A 20641-nucleotide genomic window follows, 5' to 3' on the forward strand; every position below is an offset into this window, starting at 1 on the left:
TTGAATGTGTGTGAGGACATTCTGATCATGTTTGTGTGTGGATACACCCAATGTGTGTGCGTGTATGATTTTGAATTGTGTGTGTTTGCGTGTTTAAGTACTGTATTTCTTCGATTAAACGCTGTGGTGTTTATTACACAATGTTCATTTTTGGTCCGGCGTTTATTCGAGGGCGGCGTTTAATTAGTACGAGAGATTTAGTGAATTGTAGCTGCAGTGCGGCCGTAGACAAACAAAGAATAGACAAGGAGGTCAAACACAAAGCCTAGTGTAAAATTGAAGCCGCGCGTTTAGTCGGGAGTAGGCTACAAGTGCAGCATGAGTGCGGCAACTCCCTTTCTCATTGGCTATCAATTAGGTGTGCATGGGTAGAAGCCTACTTTAACTGTCTCAAATACAAGTGTTCTACATTGTGTAGAAATCTGAAGCAGCATGCCAAAACGTTCTTACACTTTAGCTTTCAAACAGAAACCTGTGCAGGAGGATTTACCAGCAGCAACAGATCTGTAGCACGCAGCCTGGGGTTGATGAAAGGTGAATTCGCAAGTGGCGAATTCCATTATATATTGTACATTTGTGATTTACTTGTGTAATAAATACTTTACACAATATTCATTTTTGGTGCAGCGTTTATTCAAGGGCAGCGTTTATTTGAGGGTGGCGTTTACTCAAAGAAATACGGTATATACTGTATATACTATATTGGTGTGTGTATATGTACCGTGTAACTGTGTGTGTCACCATGTGTGCTGTGTTTGTGTTAATGTCGCGTGTGTGTATTATGTGTGTGTATTTAAGTATTGTGTGTGTATGTGCTTGTATGTTTATGTACTGTGTGCGTGTGACAGAGAGGCAGAGTTGGGGCGCTGGTAACAAGGACCTTGACAGGCCATGCAGATCAAGGCTGCTTTACGTCGAGACGCCCCCTGCTGGCCTGAGGCCCCCACCTGGACCCTAACCCTCTCCCTCTTCAATTATCACACAAACACACTCCCAGACACACATCCGCTTTAGAAATAAACTGTGAACACAAGTCTGCCCACAAGCATTAGTTCTCTCTCTGCCACTCTCTGCCACTCTCTCTCTATGTTCTTCAATCTATTTCCAACATACGATTGGTTTAGTGCGAACCCCCAAAATACAGAATCAGAATTATCAATGAAATAGCCTACCCGTTCCAACATTGATCACCAAGAATTATCAACATGAATATTAGTTGCTAACCTTTTTTATTTGTACTAAGTTATGTCTCTCAATCTGTCTGTTTATCTAGCCTATATCTCTCTGCATCTCTATCTACAACAATCTATATTTGTATTTACATCTGCTCCGCGTGCGTGTATGTGTTGATGTTACATAGTCATAATTCGAGAAGAAATGCTCGTGAAATGCTAATCGACTTCCCGTGTGGAGCGCGATGGCGACGGCAGTGCGAGGCCGCTAGGAGAGATCTGACAGTGGATGCGTCTGGGTGTACCGTTTGCCGCCTCCTGATTGGAGCGCTGATGCATTCTCTGACTTGTTGCCATGATTCACACAATATATAATTAGTGCTGATGAGTGTGGGACAGTGATGTCTGCATACAGATCTGGAAGATGACTTCAAATAACAAGTTGTGAAGACTGGTTGATGGTGAGCAGATACTGACGCAACAGTCGACCTTTAGTAAACGGTAATTATAGACTGAATGTGTGACAGAGTCGACCTTCTCGCCAGACATCCTGTGTGATACAGAACATTGTCTACATTTCCGACGGGGTCGGGTTGGTTCTGCCGTTGACTCTCTGATAAGGACGTTTGGGATCAAATGGAGGGATTCTAAAAAGTGGAGGAATCCCCATGGAAACGGCACCTTCTAGAAACGTGTTAAACTGCCAGGCAGTCCCTCCCTCCCCCTCCCCTCCTCTCCTCCCTCCCCCTCCTCTCCTCTCCTCTCCTTCCTCCCTCCACCCTCTCCCCCTGCCCCTCCCACCCTCCACACCTCTCCCCTCCCTCTTCCCCTTCCTCTTCCCTCCTTCTCCTGCCCCCCCCCTCCCCTCTCTCGGCCCTCCAGTTCGTGACTCCACACAGTCCTGGTGAATCTTCCATCTAATGGTCCACTAACTCCTGCATGGCCTTGACCCTCCTTGTCCATTTGGGCCACTTATGCCCTCTTGACAGAGCCAGCTAGCTGGGGAGGTGGGCCTTGTTACTTCCCCCCACCTCTCGTCCACCCACAAACATACACACACACACACACACACCACACACACACATGCACCACACACCCACACACATCCACACCACACACATACACTGCATACACACACATTTCCCCCACACACACACCTCCCATCCTAATAGGCAGAGTGGGGCCTGTGGAGGGATTCATAAGAGAACACTAACAGGCTGCTCCATCACACAGTCATTCTGGGACACTCTGACACACACACACACACACACACACACACACTCTTTGATACACACACACACACACACACACACACACACACACACACACACACACACACACACACACACACATAGCCCTCTGACACACACACACAGACACACTCTGATACTCACACAGCCCTGTGCACCCTACTGACACACGCACACTCACACACAGAGATACACCATACAGACTGACAAGCAAGCCAGGTTGGTAAGTAAGATAGACAGACAGACAGACAGACAAGGAAGGATAGGGTAGGCAGGCAGGCAGGCAGGCAGGCAGGTAGGTAGGTATGCGGGTATGTAGGCAGGTAGGCAGGCAGGTATGTAGGCAGGTAAGTAGATAGGTAGGTAGGTAGGTAGGTAGGTAGGTAGGTAGGTAGATAGGTAGGTAGGTAGGTAGGTAGGGCAGGCAGAAAGAGGATGTAAGCTACAGACAACCAGACAGACAGAAGGGAAACAGACTCAGAAGCAGCCAGACAGGATGTAGAGACAGAAGCGGCCAGACAGGATGTAGAGACAGAAGCGGCCAGACAGGATGTAGAGACAGAAGCAGCCAGACAGGATGTAGAGACAGAAGCGGTCAGATAGGATGTAAAGACAGGATTGTTGCAGATGTGCTTGCAGGGGCAGGATGAAGAGACAGGCTTGGTGGAGATGTGCTTGCAGGGTGGGCTGCGGGAGTCTTGCAGGAGGAGAAAGATTAGCACAAGCGACAGCTCCATTAGAGTCTTAACCTGGGCTTTGATCATTTCCTGATCCCCTCTCCAGAGCAGCGCAGACAGAGAGCTGCGGAAATCTGACAGGCAGGCAGCTCTGCCCCGGAATGTGGCCTGGCTTCACTGTGATCAAAGCTGCTCTCTCTCTTTGTCTCTCTCTCTCTGTCTCTCCATCCCTCTCTCGCTCTCTCTCCCTCTCTCTCTCTCGCTCTCTCTCTTTCTCTCTCCATCTGTCTTTCTCTCCCTCCTTATCTTTCATGACCGAGGTTCCCATCTGTTTGCCAGACTCAACACTGTAGACACAATGGAGGGAGAGAGAAATACAGAGAGAGAGGGAGGAAGAAAGGGAGGGAGAGGGAAGGATAGAGATTGGTAGGGAGGGAGGGATGTAGGTGAAAAGAGAGAAAGGGAGAGAGAGAGAGGTAAAGAGAGAGAAGGAGAAAGAGAGAAAGGGAGAGAGAGAGAGGTAAAGAGAGAGAAGGAGAAAGAGAGAGGGAGAGAGAGAGGTAAAAAGAGAGAAGGAGAAAGAGAGAAAGGGAGAGAGAGAGAGGTAAAGAGAGAGAAGGAGAAAGAGAGAGGGAGAGAGAGAGAGGTAAAGAGAGAGAAGGAGAAAGAGAGAGGGAGAGATTGACAATGAGAGAGAGAATGTGACAAGGAGGCGCATGCTGACTGTCACTTTGACTGAAAGTGAATCTGTTGCTCCCTTTTATACAGTATGTGGGAGTTCAGAGACAAAAGCGAGTATTTGATGTTTGCTAGTTCCTGTCAGACTCCCTCCTCAGTGTGCGTGTGTGTGTGTGTGCGTGTTTGTGAGTGTGTGTGTGTCAGAGCGCCTCAGACTCTCTGGCGTACAGGATCACACAGACACGCACTCTACATCACAGAGGAACAAAACTCTTTCACAATATTTACACAAACACAAACACACCTACACACACACACACACACACACACACCCACACACACACACACATACACGTATACCACACACACACAGCAGGCCAGTAGGGTAATGAAGCCAAGGTCAAAGTTCAGACGACCAATATCGGTGCTAGCCACAAGTTCAATACGTATTATGTTGACCTTTGATCCCCTAAGATCATGACTTAAATGAACATATTCAACCCCCGCCCTCCAAGAACACCGTAATCCTGCAGTAGAGGAAGTGTCATGTGTATTACAGTAAAACTTACAGTAGAGAGAGTGTTGTGTTCGACAGTGTGTGTTTTGAGGGTGCAGTGAAGAATGCGTGTGTGTTTAACAGTTTTTGTGTGTGTGTTTGACAGTGTGTGTGTGTTTGACAGTGTGTGTGTGTGTGTTTCTTACCTACTGGCTGGTAGCCCTGCCTGCTTGGACCTCCGAATGGGTTCCTGGTCCCGAAGGAGCCTCCGTCAATAGAACCGTAGGACATCCTGCCCCCTGCTGTCTCACGGCGCCTGTTGTCAATAACAACAACAACAACAGTGTTTGTTAACTCACTGAGACCAACACGGTTACGGACACCCTCAGGGTGTCAACCCTCAACACACACTGTAGCTGAAGGAAGGAGAACACACACTGTAGCTGAAGGGGGCAAGTAAACCGTTTGAATGATCGCAAAGTTTTTTGTTCCTTTCTCTCCCAGGTTTGGTTGGGTTGAGGGGAGGTAAGTCATTAGTGTCCACTTAGCGGTCAGGTTCAAGATGTGCTCATAAACACAGGTGCACACAGCGCAGTTCAACAATTGATCATCAAATGATAATTATGACACGCTCAATTGGCACTTCTTTCTAAAGTGATGCATGGGGGGGATTTAAACCTGTGACCTCTTGATATGCAGTCAAACTGTATTGATGTGATACTTTTTTTAAGGGGTTTCTAGAGACAGAGGGAGAAAGACAGAGAGAGAGAGACACACAGACAGAGAGAGAGAGAGACAGAGAGAAAGACAGAGAGAGAGAGACACACAGACAGAGAGAGAGAGAGAGAGACAGAGAGAAAGACAGAGAGAGCGAGAGACACACAGACAGAGAGAGACACAGAGAGAGACAGAGGGAGGAGAGGATGAGGAAAGCTGCTCTGTGGTTCTGTGTTGGTGCGGACGCCAGCCAGTCTCTGTCACTACGATACAACGAGCACTGGCATTCACAGCCGTCTGCGGGGGCGTAGAGGCGGTGTGGCATGGAGGGGGGGGTGGGCGTAGAGGGGGGGGTAGAGGGTAGAGGGGGGGGCGTAAGGGGGGGAGGCGTAGGGGGGGGTGGCATGGAGGGGGGGGGGGCGTAGAGGGGGGGTAGAGGGGGGGGGCGTACGGGGGGGGGGGCGTAGGGGGGGGTAGAGGGGGGAGCGTAGGGGGGGGGGGGCGTAGAGGGGGGGTAAAGGGGGGTGGCGTAGAGGGGGGGTAGGATGTGCTGTTTCTCAGAGGCACACCAAGGCGCTGGGCCACGTGGACACATAATCCGATTAATTTTCACAGAGCAGGGAGATTAATGACTTTTGGCAGCCAATAAGCAGTCTGGGTTCTTGTTGATTTCAAGCCCAGTCATTGCTACTGGTCCCTGGTGTCTGGGTTGTGGACACTCACTCACACATCTCAAGCTGCGCTGTCGCTTCAACACACACTTCACACACACACACACGCGCATATGCAAACACACACGCATGCTGTAAACACAGGCACAAACACACACACATAACACACACAACAAAACACACATTTGATTAGGAATGTCACACAGATACAGAAATGCAAAAAATGCACAAAACACAAACACACACACACACCACACACAGACACAGACACACACACACACACACGGAGTTCTCAGTGTCCTCCATCTCCACCCCACACACATAAACACACACACACACACGTGCGTATGACAAATCCATGTTCCTGAGGTAGGCGTGAGGACAGCGTGGACCACAGCGCTATGGTAAACACAGCGCCATAGTAACCACAGTGCCATGGTCACCACAGCGCCATAGTAACCACAGCACCATGGTAACCACAGCGCTATGGTAAACACAGCGCCATAGTAACCACAGTGCCATGGTCACCACAGCGCCATAGTAACCACAGCGCCATGGTAACCACAGCGCTATGGTAAACACAGCGCCATAGTAACCACAGTGCCATGGTCACCACAGCGCCATAGTAACCACAGCGCCATGGTAACCACAGCGCCATGGTAACCACAGCGCCATGGTAACCACAGAGCCATGGTAACCGTGACTGGGTGGTGACCCGCTGTGTCATCCCTCATGACCCTGGCATCACAGGTCACAGTGGTAACCACACAGCCTCTCCCCAGCTCAGACGCGGGGGATGTCATCAACACTCGCCCCAAAACCACTGACTCGTGACCTGGCTACCTCCGCCACACCTCCGCCGCCAGGCAGGAAGAACCACACCTCCACGGTTCTGATGGGGATATGTGAACACCGCTCTCCAAATAGAAGAGCTGATATGATTTGGAGTTTGACAGAATCCTTCCTCCGCCTGATGAGCAGTAGGGGAGGTAGCCTCTGATGGATGAAGAGAGGTCTGGGGAAAGGCCTTTTCTCCTCTCAAGAACACATTTCCCAGGAGCAGGGAGAGAGAGAGCCTTTAGTCGGATGTATTAATAATGCTTTGATTAATTTGTCGGCGAGGGACAGGCTAATTACAGCTGAGCTTCATACAGGGAAAAAGCTTTTCATGGAGCCCTCGGGAATCGAATGAATTGTTTTATGAGTGGGAGATAAGACCAGGGTCAATTATAAACCATATGTCATCCTGTTCAAAAACATGAGCTGTTATTGGGCCGCTGTACTCTTTACTTTCTATAACCAAGTAAAACATATTGTGTGTACTGGATGTGTGTGTGTGTTTGTGAGAGAGAGAGGTACATATATAAGGTATGTCTATCTGTGTGTGTATGTGTTTGTATGTGTTTGAGGGCGTGTATATGTGTGTATGTTAGTGTGAGTGTGTGTCTGTGTGCGTATGATAGTGTGTGTGTGTGTGTGAGAGAGAGGGGCAGGAGGACTGAGGTAGTCGCGGCTGAGAGAAGACACAGCCTCTCCAGATAGTGAGTCAGTCTATAAAGCACAGCCGCTCCAGATAGTGAGTCAGTCTATAAAGCACAGCCACTCCAGATAGTGAGTCAGTCTATAAAGCACAGCCACTCCAGATAGTGAGTCAGTCTATAAAGCACAGCCTCTCCAGATAGTGAGTCAGTCTATAAAGCACAGCCACTCCAGATAGTGAGTCAGTCTATAAAGCACAGCCTCTCCAGATAGTGAGTCAGTCTATAAAGCACAGCCTCTCTAGATAGTGAGTCAGTCTATAAAGCACAGCCTCTCCAGATAGTGAGTCAGTCTATAAAGCACAGCCTCTCTAGATAGTGAGTCAGTCTATAAAGCACAGCCTCTCCAGATAGTGAGTCAGTCTATAAAGCACAGCCACTCCAGATAGTGAGTCAGTCTATAAAGCACAGCCTCTCCAGATAGTGAGTCAGTCTATAAAGCACAGCCTCTCTAGATAGTGAGTCAGTCTATAAAGCACAGCCTCTCTAGATAGTGAGTCAGTCTATAAAGCACAGCCACTCCAGATAGTGAGTCAGTCTATAAAGCACAGCCTCTCCAGATAGTGAGTCAGTCTATAAAGCACAGCCTCTCTAGATAGTGAGTCAGTCTATAAAGCACAGCCTCTCTAGATAGTGAGTCAGTCTATAAAGCACAGCCACTCCAGATAGTGAGTCAGTCTATAAAGCACAGCCTCTCTAGATAGTGAGTCAGTCTATAAAGCACAGCCTCTCTAGATAGTGAGTCAGTCTATAAAGCACAGCCTCTCTAGATAGTGAGTCAGTCTATAAAGCACAGCCACTCCAGATAGTGAGTCAGTCTATAAAGCACAGCCTCTCCAGATAGTGAGTCAGTCTATAAAGCACAGCCTCTCTAGATAGTGAGTCAGTCTATAAAGCACAGCCTCTCTAGATAGTGAGTCAGTCTATAAAGCACAGCCTCTCCAGATAGTGAGTCAGTCTATAAAGCACAGCCTCTCCAGATAGTGAGTCAGTCTATAAAGCACAGCCTCTCCAGATAGTGAGTCAGTCTATGAAGCACAGCCTCTCTAGATAGTGAGTCAGTCTATAAAGCACAGCCTCTCCAGATAGTGAGTCAGTCTATAAAGCACAGCCTCTCCAGATAGTGAGTCAGTCTATAAAGCACAGCCTCTCCAGATAGTGAGTCAGTCTATAAAGCACAGCCTCTCCAGATAGTGAGTCAGTCTATAAAGCACAGCCTCTCCAGATAGTGAGTCAGTCTATAAAGCACAGCCTCTCTAGATAGTGAGTCAGTCTATAAAGCACAGCCTCTCTAGATAGTGAGTCAGTCTATAAAGCACAGCCTCTCTAGATAGTGAGTCAGTCTATAAAGCACAGCCACTCCAGATAGTGAGTCAGTCTATAAAGCACAGCCTCTCCAGATAGTGAGTCAGTCTATAAAGCACAGCCTCTCTAGATAGTGAGTCAGTCTATAAAGCACAGCCTCTCTAGATAGTGAGTCAGTCTATAAAGCACAGCCACTCCAGATAGTGAGTCAGTCTATAAAGCACAGCCTCTCCAGATAGTGAGTCAGTCTATAAAGCACAGCCACTCCAGATAGTGAGTCAGTCTATAAAGCACAGCCTCTCCAGATAGTGAGTCAGTCTATAAAGCACAGCCTCTCTAGATAGTGAGTCAGTCTATAAAGCACAGCCTCTCCAGATAGTGAGTCAGTCTATAAAGCACAGCCTCTCTAGATAGTGAGTCAGTCTATAAAGCACAGCCTCTCCAGATAGTGAGTCAGTCTATAAAGCACAGCCACTCCAGATAGTGAGTCAGTCTATAAAGCACAGCCTCTCCAGATAGTGAGTCAGTCTATAAAGCACAGCCTCTCTAGATAGTGAGTCAGTCTATAAAGCACAGCCTCTCCAGATAGTGAGTCAGTCTATAAAGCACAGCCACTCCAGATAGTGAGTCAGTCTATAAAGCACAGCCTCTCCAGATAGTGAGTCAGTCTATAAAGCACAGCCTCTCTAGATAGTGAGTCAGTCTATAAAGCACAGCCTCTCTAGATAGTGAGTCAGTCTATAAAGCACAGCCACTCCAGATAGTGAGTCAGTCTATAAAGCACAGCCTCTCTAGATAGTGAGTCAGTCTATAAAGCACAGCCTCTCTAGATAGTGAGTCAGTCTATAAAGCACAGCCTCTCTAGATAGTGAGTCAGTCTATAAAGCACAGCCACTCCAGATAGTGAGTCAGTCTATAAAGCACAGCCTCTCCAGATAGTGAGTCAGTCTATAAAGCACAGCCTCTCTAGATAGTGAGTCAGTCTATAAAGCACAGCCTCTCCAGATAGTGAGTCAGTCTATAAAGCACAGCCACTCCAGATAGTGAGTCAGTCTATAAAGCACAGCCTCTCCAGATAGTGAGTCAGTCTATGAAGCACAGCCTCTCTAGATAGTGAGTCAGTCTATAAAGCACAGCCTCTCCAGATAGTGAGTCAGTCTATAAAGCACAGCCTCTCCAGATAGTGAGTCAGTCTATAAAGCACAGCCTCTCCAGATAGTGAGTCAGTCTATAAAGCACAGCCTCTCTAGATAGTGAGTCAGTCTATAAAGCACAGCCTCTCTAGATAGTGAGTCAGTCTATAAAGCACAGCCTCTCTAGATAGTGAGTCAGTCTATAAAGCACAGCCACTCCAGATAGTGAGTCAGTCTATAAAGCACAGCCTCTCCAGATAGTGAGTCAGTCTATAAAGCACAGCCTCTCTAGATAGTGAGTCAGTCTATAAAGCACAGCCTCTCCAGATAGTGAGTCAGTCTATAAAGCACAGCCTCTCTAGATAGTGAGTCAGTCTATAAAGCACAGCCTCTCCAGATAGTGAGTCAGTCTATAAAGCACAGCCACTCCAGATAGTGAGTCAGTCTATAAAGCACAGCCTCTCCAGATAGTGAGTCAGTCTATAAAGCACAGCCTCTCTAGATAGTGAGTCAGTCTATAAAGCACAGCCTCTCTAGATAGTGAGTCAGTCTATAAAGCACAGCCACTCCAGATAGTGAGTCAGTCTATAAAGCACAGCCTCTCCAGATAGTGAGTCAGTCTATAAAGCACAGCCTCTCTAGATAGTGAGTCAGTCTATAAAGCACAGCCTCTCTAGATAGTGAGTCAGTCTATAAAGCACAGCCACTCCAGATAGTGAGTCAGTCTATAAAGCACAGCCTCTCTAGATAGTGAGTCAGTCTATAAAGCACAGCCTCTCTAGATAGTGAGTCAGTCTATAAAGCACAGCCTCTCTAGATAGTGAGTCAGTCTATAAAGCACAGCCACTCCAGATAGTGAGTCAGTCTATAAAGCACAGCCTCTCCAGATAGTGAGTCAGTCTATAAAGCACAGCCTCTCTAGATAGTGAGTCAGTCTATAAAGCACAGCCTCTCTAGATAGTGAGTCAGTCTATAAAGCACAGCCTCTCCAGATAGTGAGTCAGTCTATAAAGCACAGCCACTCCAGATAGTGAGTCAGTCTATAAAGCACAGCCTCTCCAGATAGGGAGTCAGTCTATGAAGCACAGCCTCTCTAGATAGTGAGTCAGTCTATAAAGCACAGCCTCTCCAGATAGTGAGTCAGTCTATAAAGCACAGCCTCTCCAGATAGTGAGTCAGTCTATAAAGCACAGCCTCTCCAGATAGTGAGTCAGTCTATAAAGCACAGCCTCTCTAGATAGTGAGTCAGTCTATAAAGCACAGCCTCTCTAGATAGTGAGTCAGTCTATAAAGCACAGCCTCTCTAGATAGTGAGTCAGTCTATAAAGCACAGCCACTCCAGATAGTGAGTCAGTCTATAAAGCACAGCCTCTCCAGATAGTGAGTCAGTCTATAAAGCACAGCCTCTCTAGATAGTGAGTCAGTCTATAAAGCACAGCCTCTCTAGATAGTGAGTCAGTCTATAAAGCACAGCCACTCCAGATAGTGAGTCAGTCTATAAAGCACAGCCTCTCTAGATAGTGAGTCAGTCTATAAAGCACAGCCTCTCTAGATAGTGAGTCAGTCTATAAAGCACAGCCTCTCTAGATAGTGAGTCAGTCTATAAAGCACAGCCACTCCAGATAGTGAGTCAGTCTATAAAGCACAGCCTCTCCAGATAGTGAGTCAGTCTATAAAGCACAGCCTCTCTAGATAGTGAGTCAGTCTATAAAGCACAGCCTCTCTAGATAGTGAGTCAGTCTATAAAGCACAGCCACTCCAGATAGTGAGTCAGTCTATAAAGCACAGCCTCTCCAGATAGTGAGTCAGTCTATAAAGCACAGCCTCTCTAGATAGTGAGTCAGTCTATAAAGCACAGCCTCTCTAGATAGTGAGTCAGTCTATAAAGCACAGCCTCTCCAGATAGTGAGTCAGTCTATAAAGCACAGCCTCTCCAGATAGTGAGTCAGTCTATAAAGCACAGCCTCTCCAGATAGTGAGTCAGTCTATGAAGCACAGCCTCTCTAGATAGTGAGTCAGTCTATAAAGCACAGCCTCTCCAGATAGTGAGTCAGTCTATAAAACACAGCCTCTCCAGATAGTGAGTCAGTCTATAAAGCACAGCCTCTCCAGATAGTGAGTCAGTCTATAAAGCACAGCCTCTCCAGATAGTGAGTCAGTCTATAAAGCACAGCCTCTCCAGATAGTGAGTCAGTCTATAAAGCACAGCCTCTCCAGATAGTGAGTCAGTCTATGAAGCACAGCCTCTCCAGATAGTGAGTCAGTCTATGAAGCATAGCCAGACACGATCAAGTGTGTGTGTGAGTGTGTAGGTGAGTGTGTGTGTGCTAGTGACATGTCCTCCAGTAGCCTCGTCCATGTTCCCCTTCACACACACTGATCGGTAATGCAAATATGCATGTAGATGGAGAGACAGAGACAGAGAGACACAGAGAGAAGAGAGGTAGAGAGAGAAAGGACAGGAAGAACGGGATAAAGAGAGGGAGAGAGGGATCGCTTTCACCACGGAGACAAAGAGAGAGAGAGACAGGATGAGTCAGACTCAGAGAGAGAGAGAGTACAAAAGATATGCAATCAGCGGTATAATTAAGTATCAGAACATTCCAGTAACGAGTTCATCAGATCTCATCAACCTAATCCTTCTTCATCACCCCGACACATCCAGGTCAACCATCCTGACCCAGCCCCAGACCCCCAGGCCAGCGCTGTCACCCTGGCCATCTCTGACAAGGCCTCACCACCAAACCATCTCCACCCTTCTCATAGCGCTAGCCTCATGAGGTACGCTGTGAACAGCCTCCATGACAGATGATCCTAACTCAACTGGCCACACGCTTTACTTGCAGTGGAGGGGAAGTTGGCATACGAATCGGATTTCTATTTCACCCCAGATCAGTCCTCTGGGATTGTCCTGGTTCGCGGTTCCAGGTGGTGAGCTGCGTCAATGTGTGACCCTGTGTGACTCCATACTGTGTAGCCTCAGGAAAGGGGGACGCGGTCGATTTGCAGGAAAGAACATCAGTATTGTTACATGGTACACACACACGCAATCAAGATACATATGGAGAGGGGGGAAAAGGACACACAAATTCACAAAACCCACCAGCGGAAACCATGAAATGTCTGAGAATCGCGCTTGCCTCTCCAGCTGAGGTGAAACGAGGCGATAGCCGCACACTTCAGGAGACTGGTGAGGCTGTGATGTGGGATTGACCAGGGCATAGGTCAGAGGTCAACGACAGCAGTAATAACAGGATTAGGTTATCGATGTCCTGAGAATGTTAACATGAATTCTGTTGCTCATCGAGTCAGTAGAGGGAGGAGGCGTGTCCTAATGCACTCACACACATACACACGAACGCACGCACACACAAACGCACACACACACAGTCTGGTGTGTTGGACAGGGCTGCATTACTGAAATCCATCTAGATCAAAAGAAAAAGTGAAGCAAAGCTCAGAGAAAGCCTGTGTTTGATAGTGACTCTTCAGAGAGAGCATGGTGAGAGAGAGAAAGAGAAAGACAGACAAGGGGAGAGAGAGAGACCAAGAGAGAGACCAAGAGAGAGATAGCGACAGAGAGAGACCAAGAGAGAGATAGCGACAGAGAGACACAAAGAGAGAGAGAGAGAGAGGGAGACCAAGAGAGAGAGATAGAGACAGAGAGACACAAAGAGAGAGAGAGAGAGAGAGAGAGAGAGAGAGAGAGAGAGAGAGAGAGAGAGAGAGAGAGAGAGAGAGAGGACTAGTCGTCATCCCTTCTTCTCCTCTCTCCTTCAGCTGACACTGCCATACAGAAAGACTGCTGTGTGTTCCAAACTCTCTCTGCTCCAAGTCTTTCGTCAGCAAGACCCCTCCGTAACCCCCCAGCCCCCCGGCCCCCCAGCCCCCCAGGATGCATCCACTGACGAGACAGAAAAACCAAAAAGACTGAAAGGAAGATAAAAAAGAAAGAAAGAAATAACTAACCCAGCACTGGACAGTGAAATTGCCCTGTCATATAAAGAAGCTCTTTATTGAGATAAATCACCCATGTTCTCTTCCAAAAATAAACTCAGACTCTCCTCACCTATCAGAGCAGCTGTCATCTTAGAGAATCTGCTCCAAACTCGTCTTTGTGTGTGTCAGTGTGTGTTTATCCGTGTGTCTTTCTGTGTGTGTGTGTGTGTGTGTGTGTGTGTGCACGTGCATGTATGTGTGTGTTTATGAGTGTGTCTTTCTGTGTGTGTGTGTGTCCATGTGTGTGTGTGTGTGTGGGTGTGAGTGAGTGAGTGTGAAAGTTTGATGGGTGTCAGACTAACTCCACATCTCCCATCATGCCCTTGGAGTGATCACTAATCAAACCCCAATCAGTGTGGACTATTCTAGAACGTTTTAGAAGGTCGGGAGACCGCGTATTGAGTTCCAGTTCCCTCGATCAAGACAGTGAGAGTGGAACTGTGGAACTCATCCCCTCCTCTACTGTTGGGATGATAGCAGAGCTTATCTCTCCCCTGCTTGTTTGCTTATTAGGATCGTTTAACAGCTGCACAATACAACAAGCTTGATGATTTGAGATAAAGAGAAACATTATCTGGTGAGTCCGTTGTGAACACACAGCAGTCTCTCTCTCTCTCTCTCTCTCTCTCTCTCTCTCTCTCTCTCTCTCTCTCTCTCTCTCTCTCTCTCTCAGAGAGATAGCTTTATCCTGTCATTGTGTCTGATGCACAGAGAACATGCTTCACAGAGATTACAAACAAATGTTTCCCCACCAACCCTGACTAAAAACACATGCTGCTCAACGATAAGACAGCAGACAAATATGGAACCTTACTCTCTGGAATCTCTCTCCCTCTGTCTCTTTCTCTCTCTCTCTCTTTCTTTCTCTCTCTGTCTCTCTCCTTGCCTATTCCCCCCTCGTTTTCTTGCAGAATCTTTCCCCTTTTCTCTTTCACGCCCTCTCTCTCTCCATCTCTCTGCTCCTTCTCTCTTTCACATGATTTCTCTATCCCCATCTCTCTTGCCCCTTCTCTCAACCGTAAACTCCCTTTTGTATCCTGTTCTCTGTCTCTGTCCCTATCTGTCTGTCTCATTCCACCCACTCTCTCTTGTTCTCTCTCTGTCTCTATCACTTTATCCATCTATCCCTCCCGTTCTCTCACTGTCTCCACCCGCTCTTGTTGTCTCTCTCTCGCTCTCTCTCTTACTCTCTCCTGCTCTCTCTCTCTTGCTCTCTCTCTCTCCTGCTCTCTCTCTCTTACTCTCTCCTGCTCTCTCTCTCTTGCTCTCTCTCTCTCCTGCTCTCTCTCTCTCTTACTCTCTCCTGCTCTCTCTCTCTCTCTCTCTCTCTCTCTCTCTCTCTCTCTCTCTCTCTCTCTCTCTCTCTCTCTCTCTCTCTCTCTCTCTCTCTCTCTCTCTCTCTCTCTCTCTCTCTCTCTCTCTCTCCTGCTCTCTCTCTCCTCTCTCTCTCTCTCTCCTGTTCATTCTCCATCTCGGTCTCTCTGTCTCCTGGGTATTCATCCTGCGGTGCAGCTCCCTGTGATCAGCGCCTCTCCTATCTCGGGGTATCTCTCCTGCGTGGGTCTGATCTGAACGCGTGCAGAAGGCTGGCTCTGAGAGCAGCACAAAGCAGTCTTATCACGGCTCGTTCTCTGCAGCCTCCACAGCCCTGGGGACGCTCACACAAACAGCTGGTCTGGTCGTCTGGACAACACGGCTTGTTCCGATAGGGGCGCACACACAAACACACACATGCAGACACACACACATACACACACACACACATGCAGACACACACACATACACACACGCATACAGACACGCACACATACACACATACAGAGACATACACATACAGACACATGCATAGACATATGTACACACACACACGTCGATCTAACAAGGCCGCACACACACTCACGCACCTGCACACACACATCGTTCCCCTGCCCGTTCAAGGAAGCATATTCAACCAGACAGGTGACCACATGCTTTAAATGTTTAACTCTGGTATAGCAGACACACACACACACACACATGAGTATCTGAGGTGTAGCACTAGCTCGTCCACCTAGCAGCCTTCACACCAGCAGAGACAGGGAATGATGACAACCTCCACACAGAGAGCTGAGAGAGCTGTCACACACACTGACATAAACACACACACTGACACACACACCTACCCCCCCCCCCACACACACACACACTGAACTGGACACACAGACACACACACTGAACTGGACACACAGACACACACACTGAACTGGACACAGACACACACACACTGACTGAGACACACTCACTAAAATGAACACACAGACACAGTGACATAGACAGACAGACTGACAATCACACACACACACACTGACACACACACTGAACTGGACACACAGACACACACACTGAACTGGACACGCAGACACACACACACACTCACACTGAAACAGACACAATGACAGACACACACACTGAAACAGACACAATGACAGACACACACACACTGAAACAGACACAATGACAGACACACACACACACACTGAAACAGACACCCCCTCACATGTCCCCATGGGGGAGGACACCCTGTCCTCCCCAGTCACACCCCAGCTCGCTCTCCTCTCTAATTGGCCGAGGCCGTTAATTGGCTGGGGGAACCATGGTAACAGCTGTTGTAGCAGCCGGTTAATATGCAGAGGGTTAGAGAGTAGGAGCTGTTTCTGGATGTGTTCAGGTGGAGAGAAGATGTTTCCGGAAGTGTTCAGTTGGAGAGAAGATGTTTCCGGAAGTGTTCAGCTGGAGAGAAGATGTTTTTGGAAGTGTTCAGGTGGAGAGAAGATGTTTCCGGAAGTGTTCAGCTGGAGAGAAGATGTTTTTGGAAGTGTTCAGGTGGAGAGAAGATGTTTTTGGAAGTGTTCAGTTGGAGAGAAGATGTTTTTGGAAGTGTTCAGGTGGAGAGAAGATGTTTTTGGAAGTGTTCAGGTGGAAAGAAGATGTTTCCGGAAGTGTTCAGTTGGAGAGAAGATGTTTCCGGAAGTGTTCAGCTGGAGAGAAGATGTTTTTGGAAGTGTTCAGGTGGAGAGAAGATGTTTTTGGAAGTGTTCAGGTGGAGAGAAGATGTTTTTGGAAGTGTTCAGCTGGAGAGAAGATGTTTTTGGAAGTGTTCAGCTGGAGAGAAGATGTTTTTGGAAGTGTTCAGGTGGAGAGAAGATGTTTCCGGAAGTGTTCAGCTGGAGAGAAGATGTTTTTGGAAGTGTTCAGGTGGAGAGAAGATGTTTTTGGAAGTGTTCAGTTGGAGAGAAGATGTTTTTGGAAGTGTTCAGGTGGAGAGAAGATGTTTTTGGAAGTGTTCAGGTGGAAAGAAGATGTTTCCGGAAGTGTTCAGTTGGAGAGAAGATGTTTCCGGAAGTGTTCAGGTGGAGAGAAGATGTTTTTGGAAGTGTTCAGGTGGAGAGAAGATGTTTTTGGAAGTGTTCAGCTGGAGAGAAGATGTTTTTGGAAGTGTTCAGCTGGAGAGAAGATGTTTTTGGAAGTGTTCAGGTGGAGAGAAGATGTTTTTGGAAGTGTTCAGGTGGAGAGAAGATGTTTTTGGAAGTGTTCAGTTGGAGAGAAGATGTTTTTGGAAGTGTTCAGCTGGAGAGAAGATGTTTTTGGAAGTGTTCAGGTGGAGAGAAGATGTTTTTGGAAGTGTTCAGGTGGAGAGAAGATGTTTTTGGAAGTGTTCAGCTGGAGAGAAGATGTTTTTGGAAGGGTTCAGCTGGAGAGAAGATGTTTTTGGAAGTGTTAAGGTGGAGAGAAGATGTTTTTGGAAGTGTTCAGCTGGAGAGAAGATGTTTTTGGAAGTGTTCAGCTGGAGAGAAGATGTTTTTGGAAGTGTTCAGCTGGAGAGAAGATGTTTTTGGAAGTGTCAGTGCTGCAACAAGGTCAGCCAGACCACACGGAGCTCACACCTGTAGAGTCTGATCCGACCACATCAGACAAACCAGATCAGCCCTCTTGGCACCCTCAGTATTCTGATTACGCACCAAACACAGATACAGAGTAACCATAGAGATGGGGGGGGGGGCTCCCCACTCTGCATGTGATGCCCCATCATCTCTCCAAGGAAGCTTCAAAGGGCCTGCTTGAGACAGCATGTCTCCAAGCAACCATGTGTCTGTTTGTGGAGGGGAATTCTAACAAAAAAGATATCTTGCCCGAACTTTTAAGGAAAGTTCTTGAAGACTTCACCTTTACCACAAGAGTACAAGGTGGAGAATTATGAGAGGGATATTTGTGTAATGTTTGTTACTTTGTTTGAATGTTGTGTTTACTGTAATCTTCATTCTACTACTCATACTACTACTACTACTACTACTCCTTCTTCCTGAAAGATAACCAAGTCAGCTTTGGTATCTACACAAAGCTAACATAATAAAACAATCATTCAACCATAGAATGTCCAGAACAATATGTGAACAAACTTATGAACCAGCCAGAGACCAGTTCACACCTTTGGTAGGTCCAGACAGGTCCTCCTTCAAACTCTGAACTGTATAAAACTCTTGAGATGACAACCGATCTCTGACTCCAGAAAAACCAACCATGGCGTGAACTCCATCAGGATTGACGTTCCAAAGGACGTCGCCAAGCTTCTCCTGGGACTCAACAAGATAAGTGCCTGGGCAACACTACCTGAACGTTTCAAAAGAAGAACCCAAAACACAATTCTAATTGCGACCTGACTGGGATCCCGCAGACTCAGTCACATGACCCTGCAGCGCAGCCGCGCTTTGACTTCAGATTCTTCAAATGGGCCTCGGACGCGAACCCGCCTCAACCTGATTGGTTAACCCTGATCAAACATAACTATGGCTAACGCTAATTTCTAACGCTAACATTATGTACAAGTTCTGTTTATGATTTGTAAGGATGTAATCATTGACTGTACAATTTATGTCTTTCTTTAAGTTAGACAATTTCATTCTGTTCATTGAAACCAATCTCTCATATCACATGCATAATCTAACTTGTTCATACTATCCATATTTACTTTACTTTAATAAATTCTTTGTAAAAGATATTTGGACGTGTGCATTGTTTGCTTTTGTTACAATCTGCTTTATTCTCTTAGAACAAATTCATTCCTTCAGAAGACTGATTATTACATATTAAACATTGACTTCCTTAATGTCCTAACACTCAGTATCAAGGTGGTGCCCCTAGTAATAAATACTTGATTATAAATCAAGTATTTCTGTTCTTCAACAACCACACCCCGTTACCGTGCAGAAAGACGGGCTGGCAAATGACTGGGGTCAGAGGTGAAGGTCAAGGGTCATAGTGACCCATGCCTGGTGGAGGTTACCCAACATTCTGGGCAGAACTGGGCAGATTCCCAAGTGAACAGACAGAGAAACTGACCCCTAAATCTGGTCACACACACGCACACACACACACTAATAAACACCACACACCCACCCAAACTCACAGACACACTTCATATGAGGCCTGAGACTTTGTGACGCATGGCTGAGTGTTCTGACATGTTTCATAACACCAGATGCAGCCAACGTTGTGAACGTTGTGTTTGTATGATTGTGTTCATACTTGTGTGAGAATGTGCATTTGTGTGTGTGTGTGTGTGCACATACATCCACGTGTGTGTACGTTTGTGTTCGTTGTGGGGCTGGGGCTAGGGCTAAGGCTAGGGCTGAGGCCTCAGACTGGGCAGGGCCGCAGTAGACTGGGGTTTTGGCCCCAAAAGATGAACAGTGTCTTCTGGCTGACAACTCTGCCCGCCGAGATTCCCTCTCAAACTGTCATCTTGCCAATCCAAGAGCGTTCCTGTGGCCCTGCTGCATGCTGGGACCTGGTCCTCCTGCATGCTGGGACCTATCCCAGTGCCAGGGCTCCCAGGGGGCCACAGCGCTTTACTGGGCTCGGCATTTGGAGAGGCAACTCCTTCCTGTTTGGTTGTGGTGGCTTCCTGGCCGGGGAGGAGGAGCAGATGGCCAGCTGGCTCCTCCAGCGCTCTCCACATATGCTCCGCCCCGCGGCGAGCGCTTCCTGGAGACCTCCGCCGCCCACGGTCCCACACAGCCATCACCATGGCGACGCAAACTCTACCCCCTAGCCCGCCAACCCCCAGCCCCCTCCTCTTCCTCCTCCTCCTCCTCCCCCTCCTCCTCCTCCTCCCCGCCCATCATCACTGCCCCAGTGCAGAAGAAGAGGGATGAGTAGACTCTCTCTCTCACACACACACACATGTATATATATATAGACCGATAAACACACACACAGATAACAAATGCACCCAGACAATAGATAGACACACACACATATTGATGACAGATAAACACACAAACAAAAGATACACACACACACACACAAGCACAAAAGTAGATAACAAATAAACACACACAGATAACACACACACACAGATAACAAACACACACACAATAGATAGACACAATTCCAAACCCTGAATGTTAGGGGCCAGATAACCTCAGGCAGGACATCGATATTCACAGCCTTCGCAAGAGCAGGGTTATCTTCTCTGCCTCACTCATCCTCCTGCCGGCATCACTGACCCATGTCCCCCCCGTTCCCCTGAGGCTGGGTCCAGCCCTCCCCTCTCCTGAGGCTGGGTCCAGCCCTCCTCTCTCCTGAGGCTGGGTCCAGCCCTCCCCTCCCCTGAGGCTGGGTCCAGCCCTCCTCTCTCCTGAGGCTGGGTCCAGCCCTCCTCTCTCCTGAGGCTGGGTCCAGCCCTCCTCTCTCCTGAGGCTGGGTCCAGCCCTCCCCTCTCCTGAGGCTGGGTCCAGCCCTCCTCTCTCCTGAGGCTGGGTCCAGCCCTCCTCTCTCCTGAGGCTGGGTCCAGCCCTCCCCTCCCCTGAGGCTGGGTCCAGCCCTCCTCTCCCCTGAGGCTGGGTCCAGCACTCCCCTCCCCTGAGGCTGGGTCCAGCCCTCCTCTCTCCTGAGGCTGGGTCCAGCCCTCCTCTCTCCTGAGGCTGGGTCCAGCCCTCCCCTCCCCTGAGGCTGGGTCCAGCCCTC

At 48.0% G+C, this 20641-nt stretch overlaps 1 protein-coding gene across 1 annotated transcript in view; it reads right to left on the reverse strand.

The window, feature by feature from the left end:
• tsnare1 (T-SNARE Domain Containing 1) overlaps positions 1-20641 on the reverse strand; it is a 98589-nt gene that overhangs the window by 44793 nt on the left and 33155 nt on the right. The window contains exon 2 of the mRNA XM_062466525.1: positions 4480-4589. Coding sequence (XP_062322509.1) covers positions 4480-4564 — 85 coding nt within the window. The 5' untranslated portion in view covers positions 4565-4589. The remainder of the gene's footprint in view (positions 1-4479; positions 4590-20641) is intronic.

Source organism: Osmerus eperlanus, chromosome 7 (assembly GCF_963692335.1).
Source record: "Osmerus eperlanus chromosome 7, fOsmEpe2.1, whole genome shotgun sequence".
NCBI lineage: Eukaryota > Metazoa > Chordata > Actinopteri > Osmeriformes > Osmeridae > Osmerus > Osmerus eperlanus.